Source organism: Limanda limanda, chromosome 20, assembly GCF_963576545.1.
Source record: "Limanda limanda chromosome 20, fLimLim1.1, whole genome shotgun sequence".
Lineage (NCBI taxonomy): Eukaryota > Metazoa > Chordata > Actinopteri > Pleuronectiformes > Pleuronectidae > Limanda > Limanda limanda.
In genome coordinates, this window is record NC_083655.1 from 16802223 (window position 1) to 16824925 (window position 22703).

The 22703-nt window shown below is 40.8% G+C and overlaps 1 protein-coding gene and 5 non-coding genes across 6 annotated transcripts; 3 read left to right on the forward strand and 3 right to left on the reverse strand.

Moving 5' to 3' along the window:
• Positions 1–433: 433 nt before the first annotated feature.
• cul2 (cullin 2) lies at positions 434–14508 on the forward strand. Its single transcript, XM_061093680.1, has 21 exons — positions 434–509; positions 1422–1554; positions 1897–1999; positions 2085–2179; positions 6026–6131; positions 6352–6434; positions 6718–6814; positions 7204–7314; positions 8324–8486; positions 8605–8729; positions 9017–9124; positions 9885–9944; positions 10038–10166; positions 10266–10352; positions 10566–10718; positions 11092–11169; positions 11255–11321; positions 11965–12167; positions 12297–12398; positions 12500–12616; positions 13695–14508. Exons 2-21 carry the CDS (start codon positions 1436–1438, stop codon positions 13824–13826), a joined length of 2238 nt encoding a protein of 745 aa, XP_060949663.1. The 5' UTR covers positions 434–509; positions 1422–1435; the 3' UTR covers positions 13827–14508.
• Positions 14509–16156: 1648 nt separating this feature from the next.
• trnaw-cca (transfer RNA tryptophan (anticodon CCA)) lies at positions 16157–16228 on the forward strand. Its single transcript has one exon. It is a non-coding gene; the product is annotated as a tRNA-Trp (tRNA).
• A 499-nt stretch (positions 16229–16727) lies between these two features.
• On the reverse strand, positions 16728–16799 carry trnaw-cca (transfer RNA tryptophan (anticodon CCA)). The gene has a single exon. It is a non-coding gene; the product is annotated as a tRNA-Trp (tRNA).
• Positions 16800–18156: 1357 nt separating this feature from the next.
• trnaw-cca (transfer RNA tryptophan (anticodon CCA)) lies at positions 18157–18228 on the reverse strand. Its single transcript has one exon. It is a non-coding gene; the product is annotated as a tRNA-Trp (tRNA).
• A 2954-nt stretch (positions 18229–21182) lies between these two features.
• Positions 21183–21254, reverse strand: trnaw-cca (transfer RNA tryptophan (anticodon CCA)). The gene has a single exon. It is a non-coding gene; the product is annotated as a tRNA-Trp (tRNA).
• Positions 21255–21535: 281 nt separating this feature from the next.
• On the forward strand, positions 21536–21607 carry trnaw-cca (transfer RNA tryptophan (anticodon CCA)). Its single transcript has one exon. It is a non-coding gene; the product is annotated as a tRNA-Trp (tRNA).
• The last annotated feature ends 1096 nt before the right edge of the window (positions 21608–22703 follow it).

Sequence of the window (22703 nt, forward strand, 5' to 3'; positions counted from 1 at the left end):
GCTGATATTTTAAGTCATGTCACAATTGGTGTCGATTTTCAGGGAACATTTTACAGAACTTATAATAATAATAGTAATAAATTAGCGGATTTTCAACTGAGGACAACATGTTGCCATTTTATATTAAACAAGTGACAAAATCCGGTGAAAGTCTGAGGTTTACAATTATTAAAATAAAATGTATACTCACTTGCTTGGAGGTTTCCGTAGTTTCGGGCGATACCACTAATACCTGGGTGTTCCAATGTTTTGAATTCGAGCGTTCTCGGCCTTAATATCTGCGGTGGAGAAAAAAATCACTTATTAGATTTGTAACGGAGATCTGTCAATGACACTTCACCAAGACTAAGAGCAAAAAGTGCTTCTCGGCTCTTTTGGGTTTGTCCTCAGTGCACCCCCACCGTGTAGCGCAGTGGTATAGGCCATGAGGTAGGGGAGACCTGTGAGACAAATCAAGCCTGTGACAGCGGAGCAACTTGAGTTTTATAACAAGTAAATACTGTTCAGAGGTACGTGATCTTCAGGGTACACACCGAGCCGCGGGCCCCCGCTGACAGCTCGGCAGCAGCGCCGCGTCCTGCCGGGCTGTCAGCGCTAATGTGCGGCAAATGAGAAGAAGATGACCACTCGCTAGCGTTAGCCGAGCAGCCGTTAGCTCCCCTGCTAGCCGCTAGCTGGTGCCTTGGAACTGCTGGGGGACCCGAGCAGGAAGGAGTAGCATTTAGCTAGCTGCGAGCTAGTTAGCCCTCGTAGCTAGCCCTCCTATTTTGGGATTGGCATCCCGCAAGCTAGTATCCTTAACTTAGCCGCATGTATCATGACTGGTGGGGGGCTGCCCTCGGACACACGCTAACACTCCCCGCCGCTGGAACGCGGAGCTCGGCTTGAGCGGAGCGGCAAGCCAGCAAAAGTGTGAAAGATGATGTTGCTGTGTTTTTCTCTGACGTGAAACCAACTGGTATGAATGACGAGAGACAACACAGGGCCCCGGTTCCCTTCCTGTGGCAGGTGATCTGTGATTTGTGTGACACACATGGAGAAGTTGGGATGCGGCTCTAGGCAGCGGGCTCTCCCGGTAGACTCCACGGGATTGCCGGCCGGTGGTTGTTGTCTCTGGGTGCTCGCCGGTGTTGCCCCCGTGAACTTGAGCACAATGTTGATCTCATCTGTTGCTGCCATTGTAACGCGAGCAGCTGTTTTGAAGCAGGCTGTGTATCACTGGACTCGTTTTGTGTTGATGTTCACTTCACAGCTGTGCAATGCACTTGCTCTGGATTTCTGCTCTTTTCCCCCGATCCCTTGTACTGTTCAGCTTTTATTTTGAAATAGTCATAAAACTCCCCGTTTAGAATCACTTTTGGTTTCCATAGTAATTGACGTGTGTTCTGACTCCTGTCTCCGTGTGTTTCTGTTTCTCCCAGGGTGGAATTGTACAATGTCCCTCAAGCCGCGGGTGGTGGATTTCGACGAGACATGGAACAAGCTCCTGACCACAATCAAGGCTGTTGTGATGCTCGACTATGTGGAGAGAGCCACGTGGAACGATCGGTTCTCGTATCCTATGAAGCACTTGCTCTATAATATAAATTTAAACTGCTACATAGTATCAGTTCAGTGTTGTTGATAGGAAGTCACATGGCTGCTTATTACAGTAAATCAAGTGGCCTGTATTTGTTAAGCTTAATATAGTTGACTTGAAACACCTAACATGCATTATCCAGCTTAGTTTAGAATTTAGATATTTAATTTACAACAATTTTGATATTGAATATTTTAGAGTTAAGTATTCAACTATTTATTTGAAGGAAACTACCAACTTGAACCGCACCACATCTTTATAAACTGTATATGCACATCCTGTTCATCCCTATTATTTATCCTGAACTGTTATAACAGGGACATTTACGCCTTGTGTGTCGCATACCCAGAGCCTTTGGGTGAGAGATTATACACGGAGACCAAGGTGTTTCTTGAGAATCATGTTCGGCAGTTGTACAAGGTAAGCACTCAGACACCGTCTCCGGTGGTCGCAGAGAAAAACACTTTGTCTTCTCTCACACTTTGCGTGTATGTGTGTATTGCAGAAAGTCCTAGATTCGGAGGAGCAGGTTTTAGTGATGTACCACAGATACTGGGACGAGTACAGCAAAGGAGCTGATTACATGGACTGCTTGTACAGGTAACTTTTATGCCTCTTAAGGCCTTTTTCCTCACATAATGTGCTGATCATTAAGTATGGTCTTTCCTCTATTCCACCTTTACATTTTTTTGTAAAGAGCAAGTTGAAAACTGCTAAATACAGCAGAACTTTACATTGACAGTTTCATGATTTCATAGACATTCTCAGTTAATAGCCTGACAATATGAGGACACGGTTTCCGTAAATGCACAATTATATGCTAGTTGTCTTTTTGTGTTGTTTGCTATCTTAAGAATTAAGGCTACCCAGTGCAGAATGTTGGTCTACTGGCTGCTAGTTGTTGTCTTTGTGTGTCATTTATGTATAACCTTTGCCATAAGATAAATGTAATTATCTTTAGAAGGGCTCACTTACTATTTGAAGCCATCTTCGTGTGTGAGGCTCCATAAATGCAGAGTGTGCTAATTCTATCACAAGCCACAATATTCCGTCTTACAGTTTTTGTTAACTTCTTGAAAGTTTTGTGTGAAGTGTCTGCAGACATTTGATGTGTCCTGATTTATTCTAAATCAATACACCCTTGGAGAGCGCTCAGATCTATTTTTATGTGTACTTCCACCCGACTGCCCGTGTATACTTACTTTGTAATTTATTATTGTCAGCTTGAGCAAAAAAGAAAAAGCGAGGCTCCTGGCTTTAGCGGTGACATAGCAACGTTCAGTTCTTAAAATAGAAAAGTTGCTTATTATATTTAACAGATCTCTATGTATTCCTTCTACTGTGTCGGTACCCTGTCAAACAAAAAGCGTCAACTCAATTAAAACCACACTGTTAAAATGTTAAGTCACACTTATGCTGTCCAGGTTTTCAAGGGTAAACGCTTGCTTCTCTATGTCATAGCTGTCATGTAGCACTTGCTCCTGGTGTATTGTGCTCGTCAAAGCTTCAGATGAGTCTGAGTGTGTCTGGTATAGGTGTAAAATCAACATAATTTAAGGTGGACTGTACCAGCCAGCCTCCAGACTGTGTTTGGCTCCATACTGCTGGAATGTCAACATCAGCAAATTTGTCGAACAAATTATTGTCAGTGCATCATGCGCCTCCCTCATATTGATACTCCGGTTTGCTTTTATAAAACCTCCAGCGAAACAGACACTTGTCGTTCCGCTGCTGCATCTTTAACTTTGTCTGTGAGCTATGTGGTGTGGTTCTGTGCAGGTTGTGCTTTCTGGGTTTACCAGAGTATTTCGTCAGAAACTGCTGCCTACTGCCAGTTTAATGAGCGCAGTGTGACACAACTACCGAGTAAATATGTGGGCTGTAAAACCAAAACAATGTGCTGGAGTGCGCCATTGAGCTGCAGTCTTGGGTATTACTCATTGCAATGCTTCCATCAACTTCCAAGCAACACAAAGTTATTTTGGTTATTATATCAAAAATACAAATGCGTAATTCACAGATTCTGTTAGTATTATCTGAATAACCTTAACTGATATGAATTACCAGTGTTTGTTAAATAAAATTAGGACTTTTAACTGGAAATTTGTATTTATAAAGGAGTATTTGTTTCAGCTGATCTCTGTAATAACATGCTTGGTACCAATGTTGGGTCTAAAATCATGACATCAGTACCTATTTTTGCCAACGCCTGTTTGGAATCAATTCTGTGTCACTGTGAACCATGAAAACTGATATAAGGAAATAATATATAATTAAATAATATCAATTATAGGTAGTAGTCTATTGATGGATATCCCTTTGTCTGGAATGCCATATGAAACACCTGCTGTCAGTGTAGATTCTTTACTATATATATATATATATAAATAAATAATATAATGGGAGAAATAAACAGATTAATCCTTAATAAAATAATTATTAGTTGCAGTTGGATACAAAATAGTTAAAGAGCTCCACCTCAATACAAATAGAACAATAAAACAAATTTTTACATAAATACACAATTATTAATGATCTATTTCATAGCAATCGATTAATTAGGGCCCGAGCACCAACAGGGGCAAAGGCCCTATTGAAATTCATATGATTATTCTTGATCTATTTGTCTGCCAAATGAATTGCCTTTTTGAGGGCCAAAAAATGCTTGAAAACTCACCAAAGTTTGCAGAAAATTCAAAAATGGTGAAAATGTAGGTGTTCTTGAGTATTTTGAAATGGACGGGGGAAAAATGGCTCAATAGCCGCCTCCGAATGCAGCCGCTTACTTCCTCAGACGGTGTGACAATGGCGTGATGTCACAGTTTGATTATGTGTCATCAAAAAAACAAGGTCGTTGTATATGTATAATCTCAGTGTCTTTGATCATAGATTCCTTTGATGTTTTCTATGTTTCAAAGGCGAAAGATTAATACGATCTGAAGAGAATAAAACGTATTCTGGAGTAATTTGAAATGGGTGTGACAAAATGGCTCATCCGCCGCCCCCCGCGCGCGCCCCCCCCCCCCCAAAAAAAAACAAATGCAGCACCTTACTTCCTCACACAGTGTGACAGTGGCGTGGGTCAAAGTTTGATTACACGCAATCAAAACACAAGGTTGTTGTATCTGTATAATGTCAGTGTCATTGATCATAAATTCCTTTGATGTCTTCGATGTTTCAAAGGCGAAAGGTTAATACGATCTGCGTATTCTCGAGTAATTTGAAATAGGCATTGCAAAATGGCTCAACCGCCCTCGTAAAAGATTTATTATTTATTCCTTTAATGAAATGCATTTTATATATTTATTCGATTACTCGAGTACTGTTATTTTTAATACTTATTTTTAATAATACAAACTTTTACTCATAACAGAGCAAGTTTTACAGTGTGGTGATAGTAGATTTTTCAATATATGTTGACAAAAAATAGGGCTACAGAGAAAATATAGAGGTATTATTTATCAGAAACTAATTTCTATCGTTGCGTCAAGTCAAGTGAGCAAAAGATCAATGAATGTTCAGTGTGTTATAAAACAGGCATTTTCACTATGATGTTAAAAAATAAAAGTTTTTTCTATAAATGCCTTCATGTCTGCCCCTGGTTCAGTCGCTTCGCTTTTATTAATTTGACACCACAGAGTGAGTAACTCAAGAATGAGCATCTCACATCACCTCTGTGGGTCTTTGACCTCAGTTTGCAACTGGTTGCACTGGCAGCAGTATTGTTATGGTATTGTTGTTTCTTGAAGCACACATTAGATCAGTGATTCTCAATTGGTGGGTCCCGACCCAAAAGTGGGTCGCGGACCTTTGAAAAATGTTAAGAAAACAATCCTGTGCACACCCGTTTATTTTCCTTCACACCTCCAAACTTTACTCTGGACTGCACCCCCTTCTGTTAGAACCCCTTATACAAGAGTACCAACCAACACCCTGCTTATAACAGGAACTACACATCAACCTTCCATAATAAAGCCACTAAATAAAATAGCTTACAATAGCATTTTTTTAAGGAGTGTGAATAGAATCAGTCTTCTTGAAACTACTTGTCAGTAGTTTCTCATGAAAGCACTGTTGAGTCTGTTTAAAAAAGGCTGAAGTTACTGAATTGTTATGTATGTTGTATTACCTTGTGTCCTTAAGATGCACTTTTTTGTTTTTAATTAAAATGCAGCTAATTGAGTGCAAAAGGGAATATTTCCCTCTCTAGCATCGTCACCTGCTGGTCGTTTTGGTTTATCATTAAACTTGTTTTTTTGTGTTGGCATACTGTGATATTCTGTACTATCTCAGGTTCAAACTGTAAATTTAAAAGTTGACAATTATCCTCGATTTGGGTTACGGTGGGTCCCGAAGCCAGACCAGTTGAGAACCACTGCATTAGATGACGTCCACTTCAACTCTTTGAGATATATTTGATATTTTATCCACTTCCCATCTTTTTAGGTATCTCAACACTCAGTTCATCAAGAAGAACAAACTCACAGAAGCCGACCTACAGTACGGCTATGGAGGAGTTGACATGAATGAGCCGCTGATGGAGATTGGAGAGGTACTGACTCACTCACTCACTCGCTCACTCACGCTGGTATAAACCTTTTCTCCTGCACATTTACTTCCACCAAACTTGTTTGATACAAACTAAGAATCTATGGATCAGTGGGATCCAGTTCCCAGGTCAAGATTTCACATCACACCTCCAAACTACACTGATCTGCTCTAGGGTTGCCTGCAGTACTGTGATATGCTGTTTTATTTTATTTTTGTTGCAGTTGGCGCTAGATATGTGGAGAAAGCTAATGATCGAGCCCCTGCAGACTGTCCTGATCCGGATGTTGCTGAATGAAATCAAGAAGTATGTTTCTCACCAAAATCCATTTGTCCTTATCTTGAATCCATAATTAATGTCTCATTGTAGCGGTGGAAATAAACGATATAGCTTGTGCAGTCCTCTATTTCACGAATTTGGATTTCATTAGTGCAATGTCTGATTTCCAGTCCTACACTGCTAATATCTGATCATCTGGTCTAATCGGGCTGCCGTGTTTAACCTGTACTTCGCAACATATTGAAAAAGTCCGTGCTCAGGGATTCTGTAAAAGATTTGCGGCTTACAGCAGCTTCCCTCTGTTCTCCAGCGATCGTTGTGGAGAGAACCCCAACCAGAAGGTAATCCACGGGGTCATCAACTCCTTTGTTCATGTTGAACAGTACAAGAAGAAGTTTCCACTAAAGGTGAGAAAACAAATATTACATTCTCAGAGTATTTGCTTGGTGTTGGTTGACGTTGAGTTTTTCTTCATTCAAACAGCATTGATGTTAAAATCCAAAGCCACAAATATTAATTGTTTTGCATCATCCACAATGGGGCTGACAATTTTTCACAAAAATTAAGTTGGAACAAATTTGACATGAAACACAATTCTTTCAAATAGATTGTAATACAACACTACTGACTTATTTTACTGAAAGATACCCCCCCCCATTTGAATGAAAGTTAAAAGTTGGAAAAAGTGACAGCTCTAATCCACAAGTTGTACTGTCTGTTGAGCATTCATATGCCATTATGCATTTTCATGTGTACTAAATCCCATGTGTACCACATCCTTCTTCCCGCGTTGCAGTTTTATCAGGAAATCTTCGAAGGGCCATTTCTGTCCAAAACAGGGGAGTATTACAAACAGGAAGCCTCCAATCTACTGCAAGAATCCAACTGCTCACAATATATGGAGAAGGTAGGTCAGATGGAGATATAATCCAAGTATGTGGAATGTGCATAGAATGTATGGATATGTGGCTCAAACTGCCATGTAGGGCAGTTTGTTCCCTTTTTTTAATGTTTTTTTACATGTGGTTCAGCTGCATTGCTTGTTTGAAGTTTGTGATGACTGTGTACGTGTGTGTGTGTGTGTGTACGTACATTCACCCAGTATGCACTGCAGGGTCACATCAGGGTGGTTTTAATCTGAGTATTAGCTGGACTATTAACCAGCTACGGCTGCGATCACAGACCTCTGGGCGACTTCATCTGCCATGGCCGATGCTTACTCACTCTCTCTCTCTCCCTCTCTCTCTCCCTGATCCTCTCTCATTCATTCAAATCAGCAATAATCAGATTTCTCTGATAGATTCATCCCTCCAGCCTGTAAACAGGATCATCATTAAAGCTTTACCAGGCACTCGGCCCGTGTACTTTCCCTTCCTGTTTGATCTGTCACTGTGTTGACAGGTTCATATGAGCATTGATCTGACATATGACAGTGAGAGAGCAGCAACAGACTCAGTGGTAGAGCGCGGGCTCATCCAGTCGGGACAGGTTCAGACACTGTTGCTGATCTGACCTAGTTTTACGGCAGTAGGAAGGCAGCTCTCTGCGTCGTCTTATTTAGTTATCCTTGTTTACATTCTGCTCAGGATTGTATGGAGATCAGCAAGTAACACATGCTGCCTCATACAATCAACAGCTAGGATATGACAGGGTTTTTTAAACCTATGCTAGGGATGCAAAGTAAAAAATATATAATTAAAGCCAAAGACAGAATAGATGTGTTCATAGGTCATCATTTATTGACTGTACAAGGATTCAATGTTTTCTGAAAATAAAAAATCATTCCACCACATTTCTTCTTCTAAAAAAATGGGACAAGACATATAATGATCCTGTTAAATTTGATTCAGCGGTCTTGACATTGAACCAAAAGTTCTCATCTTATCTGGCCCTTTTTTTTTCTCATTCTCCCCCAGGTTTTGATGCGATTGAAAGATGAAGAAGTGCGATGTCGGAAGTACCTGCACCCCAGCTCCTACGCCAAAGTCATCCACGAATGTCAGCAGAGGATGGTGGCCGATCACCTGCAGTTCCTGCACGGGGAGTGCCAGGACATTATTCGGAAGGAGAAGAGAGAAGGCAAGTCTGCCACCGTCCTTTCCTGCCCTTTATCTATCCCGCATGAAAGAAGTTAAACATTTAGTGCACAGATTTCTCTGTAGAGCTGAGATCCAACTATGGTGTTGTTTTTGTCCAGACATGGCGAACATGTACACCCTGCTGCGGTCCGTGGCCAATGGGCTGCCTCACATGATCCAGGAGCTACAGGTTCATATTCACAATGAGGGCATCCGAGGCACCAGTAACCTCTCTCAGGAAAACGTAAGTAGTGCTGCGTGCCTTGACTTGCACATTTGCATTTCCACAATCACTTGTTGTCGTTTTTTTCTCTTTACCTGTTAGAGCTTGAAGTGTCTGCTCTTCAGTTACTGTATTTACTTTGTTTTGATCTCAGGTTGTTGGACTACTTCATCTTTAAAGTGATAATTAGAAAATGTTACTGTAAACTGTGATCTTTAAGGTTTTTCAGGGGTTGAGAGGTTGTCCAGTTATTTTCACTCTTGTAAAACATAACAATTTTGTCTCCGTCTCTCCTCTGTGTTCTCCAGATGCCAACCCTGTTCGTGGAGTCAGTGCTGGAGGTTCACAGTAAATTTGTTCAGCTCATCAACACAGTTTTAAATGGAGATCAGCACTTCATGAGTGCACTCGATAAGGTATTCAAGCATCATTGAACAACTTACTCCTAATGGTCACTAGATGTTTGAAGTAATTTATTGGAAAATTCCCTTTTCACAGTCTGTTGTTATAAATCAAGGTTTCTGCAGGGTCTCAAAAAGAATCAAATTTTATCAGCTTCATTTTAGGACTTAAATACTTAAAATCTTAGATACGTTTTAAATATTACGTTTTGTCTGGTGGTAAAATGGTTATATGACAGATGGCCTCAGTAGAGATGATTTATGGGAAACACTTGTCTTAGATGTTAATTATCTTAATATTCATTTAACTCTACTTTGGTACAACTTAAAATGTTGTTATAACTTTTAAAAAGTGTTTTGCCAGCCTGTATAGTTTGTAATATCTTCATGTGCTGTAGGTCTTTCTCAATGATAGAAATATTGGAACGCTGTAATAAAACTACAAATAAGACCAATGAAGAACTGAGTCTCTAAACACCCCCATCAGAATTTATCCGAGTACACTTTGCTTCGCTGTGGGAGTCACTGTGGAAACTTAGTGTCTCTGTTGGTAGTTTGGGAGATAATCAATTCTGCGGGCAATGTAAATAATTCTGATATTCCTTCATATCTGTCGTTCTTGACATTAACAAAAAACTTTTATGAAGAATCTCAAATGTAACTTATTGAATCCGACAGAAACCTTGATGAATGTGTAGAAAGTATAATTAAGTTCTTGTTTTTTTTAACAATTAATAGAGTTTGAACATGTTTGTTGGATTTTTCTCTTTCTCAGGCTTTGACGTCTGTGGTGAACTTCAGGGAGCCCAAGTCCATCTGTAAAGCCCCTGAACTCGTGAGTACTCACACACACTCACAGACACACACACACTATTATACACAGTGCCTTGACCGGGTCATGGTCCCCCCCCCTGGTGTCTCCTTCCAGCTGGCGAAATACTGTGACAATCTGCTGAAGAAATCTGCAAAGGGAATGACGGAGAATGAGGTGGAGGACAAACTGACCAGTTTCATCACAGTGTTCAAGTACATAGACGACAAGGACATCTTTCAAAAGGTGACGAGAAGGCCCCCTGTTGCTTTTTAATAATAGTATTTTAACATCTTGAGACGTTCTGATGTCACAGACCTTGACTCTTTTCTTTGACTCCCACAGTTTTATGCCAGAATGCTAGCAAAGCGGTTAATACATGGTTTATCATTGTCGATGGACTCAGAAGAAGCCATGATCAACAAACTAAAGGTAAATCTAAAGGTGTATGTATAAACTAAGACTCGTGCAATGAACATTCATTGTGTCTTGAACTTAAGTAAGAGGTGGATTCAGTCCACGACGCAGGTGGGACTCTTGCTTGTGATCTTTTGTCCGTCCACAAGAGACATGCTCATACATTTCTCCACACCTCTCTCTCCTTTTCTTTCCCTTCTTTTATACTCCTTGTTTCTCATCCTGCAGCAAGCGTGTGGGTACGAGTTCACGAGCAAACTCCACAGAATGTACACAGACATGAGCGTGAGCGCCGACCTCAACAACAAGTTCAACAATTTCATCAAGACGCAGGAGACGGTGGTGGACCTCGGCATCAGTTTCCAGATCTACGTTTTACAGGTGAGGAGGACGGAGGCGGAAAGTGTTGTTTGTTTCTAACTCTCCACAAAGTTATAACCATTAACATACATGGGCCTCATCTAAAGATCACACAGGACATACAAAATAAATGAATGAAACAAAAATAGAAATGCAGGATTAAATCTGTGATAAGTTCTTTATTCATTTCATTGAGACTTGAGACATATTCAGTTTACACAGCGCATCTCTGTATCACCTGCCTGAAGGGTGCAGTTCACACAGAGTTCAGAGTATGGGAGAAATTGCAGTGGTTCTCTTTGCCTGATAAACTTTGCACACAGATATGGGATTCCATTCCATTCTATATGTTTCAGTATAATTGTGTAATGTTGTATGTACAATATGTTTGTAGGCTGGAGCGTGGCCCCTCACACACGTCCCCTCCTCCACGTTTGCCATCCCCCAGGAGCTAGAGAAGAGTGTGCAGATGGTGAGTGTGCTTGATGTTAGTGACAGGTTCCTGTGGATTAAAGGAGCGTTTTTAACTTCAATTCTGTCTTCTCCTCCTCTTACAGTTTGAATTGTTCTATAATCAGCACTTCAGTGGGAGGAAGCTGACCTGGCTGCACTACCTCTGCACAGGTAAAGGTTAATTGATGCTGCCTTTATGAACAAGGAGCATCACAGCCCATGTGCTTCCATGCATCCTTTCTGTTGGCGTTGTTGTCAAGCAATACATCCACTAGAGGGCAGTGGTCTCTTACGGTCTTCCACGCATGCCTCAGTACTGTCTAACTCACATTTAATTGCAATTCAAATCTCCTCCCAGCTGTTCTACAGTAACGGGTGAAGTATCATATACATGCGTCTAGTTTCTCTTAAGAAAGTTCCGCCGGTCTCATGTCTCTTCCTCGTGTCCTGTGATCACTGCCCCCCCATGATTTCCTGCGGTACTGCTACGTTGAGTCAGTTTTGTCCAGAGCTGTACGCTTTCAGAAGAAGTGCTCGTAGATCCATATCTATTGTTGAGCATAAATGGAAATAAACACATTTTCCTAACGTCAAATCTTGCGTTACATCAGCAACAAATGGCGGTATCCTCCTGGAATTGCTCAGTAACGAACGCAGTACCAAAGCAAATACGTGAACAATAATGTGAACCACGCAGCTGGTCAAACAGCAAGTATATTGCAGGCCTAAAGCTCTAGATTAAAATGATAAGCTTCAGTAAGATGGTTCAGTTTTGCGGGTCACCCTTCAACTGTGTTCCCCCGTCCACCAACAGGTGAGGTGAAAATGAACTACCTGTCCAAGCCGTACGTCGCCATGGTGACCACCTACCAGATGGCTGTGCTGCTGGCCTTCAACAACAGCCAGACGGTGACGCACAAGGAGCTGCAGGACGGCACCCAGATGAACGAGAAGGAGCTACAGAAGACCATCAAGTCCCTGCTGGACGTCAAGATGCTCAACCACGACTCGCAAAAGGTCTAAAATCTATCTCTGCATAGGCGTGTTAATGTCCCAGAGAATGTGTGGCATGTGTCCCCCTTCCATCCTTACCCACACACTAGCAAAGGTGATTATTTAAACACAGGATGTCTTCCCCTCTTTCAGGAGGAGATCGAAGCAGAGTCCACGTTTTCACTAAATATGACTTTCACCAGTAAAAGGACAAAGTTCAAGATCACAACCTCCATGCAGAAAGACACACCACAGGTACAGTTATCCGTCCTTCTCGAATCCTTCCTCGAGTTTCACTGTTGCCCTGTTATTTGGCAGCGAGGCCGACGTGTCACATGTCTCGTCTGACGTTTTAGGAAATGGAGCAGACGAGGAGCGCCGTAGACGAGGACCGCAAAATGTATTTACAAGCTGCTATAGTGAGAATCATGAAGGCTCGCAAGGTGCTCCGACACAACGCCCTCATCCAGGAGGTGAGTGGAAGCCGTCTCTTTTTAAGACCTTTGCCTTGATTTCTTCATCATTTCAGGCCCCGGTGGAGACAAGCAGGTGAATAGCTCGTGCATGTGCCACTCAAAGTCTTTTCAAAAGGATTTACGGGGAATTTGGTAACATGAGCTGGGATTAGGTTTGTATTGGAGGGTGGTTGGAGGCCAGGGCACAAAAACAGCCTGTACCCTTGGCCGAACAAATGTTCCCTTTAAATAGACGTATAAAGTAACATGTGATCAGAAGATGCAGGTAGAGGACATTCCATAAACTGATCATGTGCCCAAATGAATCCATATAGAGGGAATCATGCAGAGTTCATGTGGGGGGGGAAATTCTCTGGCGGTGAGATAACACTGTTTTGACAGAGGGTTGAGTTAGAAATGATGTTCTCCACTCCTGGGACCATGTTGGAGCATGTCTGCAGTGGATGCATCACCTCTGAGTCACCTGACAGCGACAACCCACACACATGTACGCCGATTCTTCACTGTGATAGAGGCGAATCTACAGTTTGTTTATCACAAGGTTTAGTTTCCATGTCTCCTCTATACTACTCCCTCACACTCTTTGTGAACCTTTAAGGTTAACTCATAATGCTAAGATGTATAGAATTTGTTGTTACAATCATATTAGAAGCATTATGGCAGCAATTAACAAATATTTTCATTATAATTTAATCTAATTAGTATTTTTTAGGCAAATGTTAAGTCTAAATGCAGCAAATACTCTGAACCCACAGAGAAGCTTCTTTTTTCAGTACATAAGCGTGCTGAGGTTAGCATTAAGCTTAAAGAAATACTGTAGAGTTCAGCTCGGGTTGCAGTTTCCCATCAAAATCCGACCAAGCCCAAGAGACAATTTGTGGAGCACAGAGTAAATACTCCAGTTTACATGACTCTTTAATAAAAAAAATTATTGTTATCCATTATAAAATGAAAAAATAAAAGTGAATGCAAACGTGATTCTATCTGCAGTAGATCCATGTGTCAGTATTGTTATTTCCCTGTTTGCACCCTGCTTAACTGTTGTGTGTTGTTTCTCGATCCTTCCTGTGTGCAGGTCATCAATCAGTCCAAAGCCAGGTTCAACCCCAGTATCAGCATGATCAAGAAGTGCATTGAGGTGCTCATCGACAAGCAGTACATCGAGCGCAGCCAGACGTCGGCGGACGAGTACAGCTACGTCGCCTAGACAGAGGAGCTGAGCCCCGGGGCCGCCTCCACACAAACACTCACCTACCTGACTTACTGGCAGATACAGGTTTAAAACATGAAAAAATAATCAAAGCAACAGAACAGGCTCATTCATTCATTTAGGTTTTGGACTGTCGCTGTCTGCTGTGACGCCGCACGGTGAATAAAGCAGGACCGTGCCTCCATCTTGAAAGAAAAACACGCAGAGGGTTCATCGCGTCCTGTCAGACAGCCGGCTGACGCCACCACCCATAAGGCCCTGCTCCGCTCCCAGCCCCCACCCACCTTCTGATTTTAAGCTGTTTACAACATCACCAGTGCCACGCACCTGTGCGTCAAACGAGAGAAAAAGAAAAATGCCTACGGCGGTTTTGAGAGGAAAGAGCTGATAAACATACAACCGGAAATAAAGGAGAGAGAAAAAGAAAAGCGGGGGGGAAAGTTAGCTGTGACATCAATGACACATTGGTGGCTTCACATTAAAAAAAACATGCTTTCTTTTCTCACATTTGCAGTTGTCGTGTGTTTATTTTTCTTTCTTTGTTAAATGTACTGAAGTTAGGAAAAAAAATATTGTAATAAAACTGGTATACTTACTATTGTATCTACTTTCAAATGTAAAGAAAAATGAGGTGTGACAAACATGATCATGCTGCTTGTCAAATAAATAAATAAAAACACTGAAGGGTTTTATTTAAACATTTCTGGTTTCATATTTGTTTTTCAGTGATTGTGAATATAAACTCAAACTGAAATGTTATTATTCACACATTTGCATTTCCCCCTGTGACATTACAATCATGTACAGTAAAGATCATAGTTGCAAATTGGTAACATAACTTTTAACGTGTATTAATAGAACATAGATATGAGTTAACTACAATTTAATAACTTCATTCCTAATATTTGAGCCTCTATTGATATGCAGTGTTTCAATTTATAAAGATTTTTTTTAGAATTGTGTGTTAATGCTTTGTCATGTTTATACAGAAGCTCTTACGAGTTAATACATTTTACATATTAAACACTTAGATTACAGCTATAATACAATGTTATCTGCTTTTTGTATGCTGCTTACAAATGTGAAAGACTGATACCACAAACTTGCTGCTAAACCCAACCTCATAGATGAAGACTTAAAAAGATATTAAAACTTTAACGTCCCCACATTCATCTCTCTGTATAAGATCAGATAAGATCAATTCAGAATTTTTTAATACTGATGGAGTTTCTGGTGCAAGCCTGGTCCAAGGTTGAAGTAACAGTACAATGAAGCAATAGAGTAGTAGGTATATTAAGAAAATGTTTTGAAAATAAAAATATGGAATATAAATGCAGAACTAGCGCATTATAAAAATAGGTTAAGTGAGAGTAAGTAATTCTAAACAATAAGTAGTAAAATGGAGTATTACACATGATACTAAACATAATATGATGCTACACATTGTGCTATTGCACATTAAAAACAAAGTAATATTGCACGTAGTGTAAGTATTATTTTCCTAATATTTATATTGTATTGATAACTGACATAACTCCTCCATTTCAATTGTCATTGTTGCTCCCTTCATTTCTATCAGACATTTTCAAATGTATAAATATCTTAAACATAGACACACCTTTCCCTAAGATTAAAACTTACTTTTAATCAATGAAAATATTGCACAACTACAAAAGGTTAGAAAAAAAGGGGGAGCCTCTGATTGGCACCTGCCCCTTCGGTGACATCACCTTCATGAAGTCATGTGATTTCAGTCACATGATGTCCATACTAACAAAAAGTAAGATTCTGTTGGAACAGGAAGTAAACAGACTGAAGCTGAGGTGTCCCACGTTATCCTGAATCCATCATAACATTGAATTAATCATTAAATATAAACGTTCCCAAGTGAAGAGTGAACAATTCTGAGGTGGGATTATTTAATAAACAGATTTCAGCGTGTAAACAAATTTGAATTCAACCTCGATACGCGCCATATTACAGCACCTGATCGTGACGTCACTCGCACATGCGCACTCGCTAAACGTCACCCGAGCGAGGTTGTGTTGCCAGGTAACAGCAGCTGTTTAGCTCACATCTGTCCTGAGTGCAGATGTGTATCCTCTGAGAAGGAGATAGTCACAACGTGCTGGATCAGCTGGTTCCAGGAGCAAAAAGCGCTGACAACCATTTTGTTTTCTCTCCGTATTCACCATATGTATCTTATATGAAATGACTGAACGCAACTGAAATGCTAAAGATCGTATAAAACGATCAATCTAATCATACTCTAGACTCATTTACTTGTACATTTATATATTATTTGCACCAACCAGGAAGTCGTCTAGGACCTCGTGGCGCAACGGTAGCGCGTCTGACTCCAGATCAGAAGGTTGCGTGTTCAAATCACGTCGGGGTCAATTCTTTTTATCATGCATTTCTACATCTTCTACTCATGTACGTGGATTGTGTTGTTGATTCCATGTACACACATCTACACCCTCTTTATTCTAATGATAAATAACCAGCAGCGCTGATGGAGCTCTGCAGGTGGGTTCGGATCTCACAACCTTATCACGGCACGAAAAAAGGCTCTGATTAGATTTAAATGTTATTAATCCACACGTCATCAACACGTTGTATTTTATATAGATTTATTTCAAACTGCTCAATCCATATCAGTATAAAGATCAAATCGATAAATCATAAAATACAGCACAAAAGTACAGAATACAATCATCACACTTCATCAATCTACTGGGATTAAAATATACAGACTCTAAAATTATGTTTTTTGAGTCAGTTAATCGAAACATGAATTTATACTATTAATTCCTCAACAGAGCAGGAAAGGAGGGAATCTGCTGTTTAATGTCTACTGCTTTAAAGAGGATAGTTCACCTGCACACTGAACATCACTGACCCTGGTGTGATTTGAACACGCAGCCTTCTGATCTGGAGTCAGACGCGCTACCGTTGCGCCACAAGGTCACATGTTCTTTGTGCAGAGGTCTCCTGCGAAAGTCACAGTTCGGAGAAGTGTACAGTTTTTTCAACTGATCAACATGTTGTTTGAAGCATCATGGTCCAAATGTAACAGCCAGGATTATTCACAAGAAAAAACATTAAAAAACATTTTGAACTGTTTATATTTATTGGTCAATGTTTGTTATGAGGTTTTTTTTGTGTCCAGAGTCACATCATTTGTATCACTTCAGAGTTTTAACACTGACAAAAATTTGCTCAACAAGAACCAACCATCATTTCCAGTCTCATTCTGACTGGAATCAAATTAATGAACTGTTGTTGTTATTGTCACATTGAGGAAATATTACTTTCATGCCTCTTTTGAAATATCTGGCTTTAACCCAAATGTCATGTGCAAACTAATATTATTCAGGGTGAGTGGGATATGCAGATAGAAACACATCTGGAATAACACAGGGCTGTTTGTGCTGTGAATATACTAGGATTTCTATAACAGGTGAAATATCAGGATTTTCACTCTGAATATGTTTGTTTTCTTTCGCGTTTGGACTTCAGGGGGTCCGAGGAAACCGCAGGTCAGAAAGAATATGAAAATACAATCGTAGTGGTTTGCCAGTAATATTTTTACCAGTAAGAATTTGCAGCTACTGACAGATCTTACACTCTGCACTGTTTACTGGCCTTCCAGCAGAGCAGGAAAGGAGGGAACCTGCTGTAGCCACAAACATGGGGCTGGCTGTTTAATGTCTACTGCTTTAAAGAGGATAATTCACCCGAATCTGAAAATTCACTCATTATCTAGTCACCACTAGGCCGGTGGAGGGGTGGATGAAGTGTTTGAGTCTACAAAACACTTTTGGAATTTCAGGGGTAAACAGTGTTGCAGCCAAGTACAATACAATTGAAGTAACTGGTTCAAATTCGACTTGAAACATCGTAATTTACAGCATGTTAGCCTGAATGTCTGCAAGTTACCAGGAGGAGGATAACAGTGGCCTTTAAGGCTCAAAACATGATGCTCGAGTTGAATATGAATGTCGGGGCTTACGGATACTTGGATGACATCACAGGAGCCGTATGGAGGCATTTAATGTTGTTTTTTACGTTTGAAGAATAGTTCCTCAGTTACATTAACGATGTTTACCCCTGAAACTCAAAAAGTCTTTTGTGGACTCAAACACTTCACCCACCCCTCCATCGGCACAGTGCTGAACTATCCCTTTAAAGATGATGGTTAACTTTAGGCCTGATCACAGGGATGAACATGTAATGGTGCTGTACAGGTGGAAAAAGCATTTATTTGCAAGAGATAATCTTCTCAATTCAGTTAACATAAAAGAGGAGTGTCACTGAACATCACTGACCCTGACGTGATTTGAACACGCAGCCTTCTGATCTGGAGTCAGACGCGCTACCGTTGCGCCACAAGGTCACATGATCCTTGTTCAGAGGTCTCGTGGGAAAGTGACAGTTGTGAGAAGTGTGCAGTTTTTTCAACTGATCTACAGCCGTGGCCAAAAGTTTTGAGAAACAAATATTCATTTTCACAAAGTCTGCTGCCTCAGTTTTTAGGAAGGCAATTTGCATATACTCCAGAATGTTATGAAGAGTGATCAGATGAATTGCAATTAATTGCAAAGTCCCTCTTTGCCACGAAAATGAACTTAATACCCCAAAAACCATTTCCACTGCAATTCAGCCCTGCCAAAGAAGCACCAACTGACATCATGACAGTGCTTCTCTTGTAAACACGGGTGAGAGTGTCGACTAGGAAAAGGCTGGAGATCACTCTGTCATCCTGATTCAGACAAAATAGCAGACTGGAAGCTTTAAAAGGAGAGGGGTGCTTGAACTCATTGTTCTTCCTCTGTTAACCATGGTTACCTGCAAGGAAACACGTGCAGTCATCATGGTTTTGCACAAAAAGGGCTTCAGAAGCCAGGATATTGCTGCCAGTAAAATTGCACCCAAATGTACCATTTATCTGATCATCAAGAAGTTCAAGGAGAGAGGTGCAATTGTTGCAAGAAGGCTTCAGGGCACCCAATAAAGTCCGGCAAGCGACAGAACCGTCTTCTAAAGTTGATCCAGCTGCAGGATCGGGGCACCACTAGTGCAGAGGTTGGTCAGGAATGGCAGCAGGCAGGTGAGAGTGCATCTGCACGCACAGTGAGGCGAAGACGTTTGGAGGATGGCCTGGTGTCAAGAAGGGCAACAAAGAATCCCTTTATCTCCAGGAAAAACATCAGGGACAGACTGATATTCTGTCAAAGGTACAGGGATTGGACTGCTGAGGACTGGGGTAAAGTCATTTTCTCTGATGAATCCCCTTACCGATTGTTTAGGGCATCTGGAAAAAAGCTTTTCCGGAGAAGAAAAGGTGAGCGCTACCATCAGTCCTGTGTTGTGCCAACAGTAAAGCATCCTGAGAACATTAATGTGTGGGGTTGCTTCTCAGCCAAGGGAATGGGCTCACTAACAATTTTGCCAAAGAACACATCCATGAATTAAGAATGGTACCAAAACATCCTCCGAGAGCCACTTCTCCCAACCATCCAAGAACAGTTTGGTGACGAACAGTGCCTTTTCCAACATGATGGAGCACCTTGCCATAAGGCAAAAGTGATAACCAAGTGGCTCGGGGAACAAAACATCGAAATTTTGGGTCCATGACCAGGAAATTCCCCAGACCTTAATCCCATTCAGAATTTGTGTTCAATCCTCAAGAGGCGGGAGAACAAACAAAAACCCACAAATTCTGACAAAGTCCAAGCATTGATTATGCAAGAATGAGCTGCCATCAGTCAGGATGTGGCCCAGAAGTTAATTGAAAGCATGCCAGAGCGAATTACAGAGGTCTTGAAAAAGAAGGGTCAACACTGCAAATATTGACTCTTTGCAGAAACTTAATGTAATTGTCAACAAAATCCTTTGACACTTATGAAATGCTTGTAATTATACTTTAGTATACCATAGTAACATCTGACAAAAATATCTAAAAACACTGAAGCAGCACACTTTGTGAAAACCAATACTTGTGCCATTCTCAAAACTTTTGGCCACGGCTGTACATGTTGTTTGAAAATTCATAGTCCAAATGTAACAGCCAGGATTATCCACAATAGATGTTAAAAGAAGCTGGTAACATTTTGAAGGATGTATATATATCGGTCAATGTTTGTTATGAGGCTTTTTTAGTGTCCAGAGTCACATCATTTGTATCATTTCAGAGTTTCAACACTGACAAGAATAAGCTCAACAAGAACCAATCATCATTTCCAGCCTCATTTTGACTGGAATCAAATCAATGAACTGAAGGTTGCATCGGGGCTGTTGTTGTTATTGTCACATTGAGGAAATGTTACTTTCATGCCTCTTTTGCAATATCTGGCTTTTACCCAAATGTCATGTGCAAACTAATATTATTCAGGGTGAATGGAATATGGAGATAGAAACACATCTGGAATAACACAGGGCTGTCTGTGCTGTGAATATACTAGGATTTCTATAACAGGTGAAATATCAGGATGTTTTCACTCTGAATATGTTTGTATTCTTTCGCTGTTGGACGTCAGGGGGTCCAAGGAAACCCTGGGACAGATAGAATATGCAAATCAAAATACAATCATAGTGGTTTACCAGTAATATTTTTACCAGTAAGAATTTGCAGCTACTGACAGATCTTACACTCTGCACTGTGTACTGGCCTTCCATCAGAGCAGGAAAGGAGGGAACCTGCTGTAGCCACAAACATGAGGCTGGCTGTTTAATGTCTACTGCTTTAAAGAGGATAATTCACCCGAATATGAAAATTCACTCATTATCTAGTCACCACTAGGCCGGTGGAGGGGTGGGTGAAGTGTTTGAGTCCACAAAACACGTTTGGATTTTCAGGGGTTTACAGTGTTGCAGCCAAGTACAATACAATTAAAGTAACTGGTTCAAATTCGACTAGAAACATCGTAATTTACAGCATGTTAGCCTGAATGTCTGCAAGTTACCAGGAGGAGGATAACAGTGGCCTTTAAGACTGAAAACATGGTGTTCGAGTTGAATTTGAATGTCGGGGCTTATGGACACTTGGATGACATCACAGGAGCCGTATGGAGGCATTTAATGTTTTTTTTTACGTTTGAAGAATCGGTCCTCAGTTACATTAAAGCTGTTTACCCCTGAAACTCAAAAAGTGTTTTGTGGACTCAAACACTTCACCTACCCCTCCATCTGCACAGTGCTGAACCATCCCTTTAAAGATGATGGTTAACTTTAGGCCTGATCACAGGAATGAACATGTAATGATGATGTGCAGATGGACAAAGAATTAATTTGGAGGACATAATCTGCCCAATTAATTTTACATAATGGAGGAATGACACCAAACATCATTGACCCTGACGTGATTTGAACACGCAGCCTTCTGATCTGGAGTCAGACGCGCTACCGTTGCGCCACAAGGTCACATGATCCTTGTTCAGAGGTCTCCTGGGAAAGTGACGGTTGTGAGAAGTGTACAGTTTTTTCAACTGATCAATATGTTGTTTGAAGAATCATGGTCCAAATGTAACAGCCAGGATTATTCACGAGAGGTGTTAAAAAAAGCTGTAAACATTTTGAACTGTTTATATGTATCGGTCAATGTTTGAACCATGATTCTTCAAACAACAGGTTGATCAGTTGAAAAAACTGAACTCTTCTCACAACTGTGACTTTCCCAGGAGACCTCTGCACAAGGAACATGTGACCTTGTGGCGCAACGGTAGCGCGTCTGACTCCAGATCAGAAGGCTGCGTGTTCAAATCACGTCAGGGTCAGTGATGTTCAGCGACATTCATCAATTATGTAAACTGAAGTGAGAAGATTATGTCCTGCAAATAACTGCTTTGTCTACCTGCACATCATTAAATAGTTTTAGTTTCCTTGCAGAACTGTCACAAAGCTATATTTCATCTGCTATTTTAAGATTCTGTGCTCTCAATCTTTATCTCATCACTACGTTGGGAGGGAGGAATGACGTCAGTGTTTGGTACCTGCTGTATTTGTTTCTTACATACTCGCCATTGTTTCATCATTTCATCTTTGTTCGATTCTTCATCAGAGGGTTTTGTGTAGATTTAGCAAATAGTTGATGTTGAAAAGTTGCCTCGGTTGCAGACACAGCAGAGCAACAGCAATCCGATCCGTATACATTTTGAACTGTTTATATGTATCGGTCAATGTTTGTTATGAGGTTTTTTTAGTGTCAAAAGTCACATCATTTGTATCATTTCATACTTTTAACACTGACAAAAATTAGCTCAACAAGAACCAACCATCAATTCCAGCCTCGTTCTGACTGGAATCAAATCAATGAACTGTTGTTGTTATAGTCACATTAGGCAAAAGGTACTTTCATGCCTCTTTTGAAATATCTGTATTTTACCCAAATGTCATGTGCAATCTAATATTATTCAGGGTGAGTGGAATATGCAGATAGAAACACATCTGGAATAACACAGGGCTGTTTGTGCTGTGAATATACTAGGATTTCTATGCCAGGTGAAATATCAGGATGTTTTCACTCCGAATATGTTTGTATTCTTTCGCTGTTGGACTTCAGGGGGTCCCGAGGAAACCGCGGGACAGAAAGAATATGGAAATCAAAATACAATCATAGTGGTTTACCGGTAATATTTTTACCATTAAGAGTTTGCAGCTACTGACAGATCTTACACTCTGCACTGTGTACTGGCCTTCCATCAGAGCAGGAAAGGAGGGAACCTGCTGTAGCCACAAACATGGGGCTGGCTGTTTAATGTCTACTGCTTTAAGGAGGATAGTTCACCCGAATATGAAAATTCACTCATTATCTTGTCACCATTAGGCCGGTGGAGGGGTGGGTGAAGTGTTTGAGTCCACAAAACACGTTTG

Bases quoted from the DNA above. Each gene is read 5' to 3' on its own strand.
- cul2 (XM_061093680.1), top strand. From the start codon at position 1,436: ATGTCCCTCAAGCCGCGGGTGGTGGATTTCGACGAGACATGGAACAAG. The intron at 10,719-11,091 runs GTGAGGAGGACG...ATATGTTTGTAG, and splicing joins TCCAGATCTACGTTTTACAG to GCTGGAGCGTGGCCCCTCAC. The intron at 12,168-12,296 runs GTCTAAAATCTA...CCCCTCTTTCAG, and splicing joins TCAACCACGACTCGCAAAAG to GAGGAGATCGAAGCAGAGTC.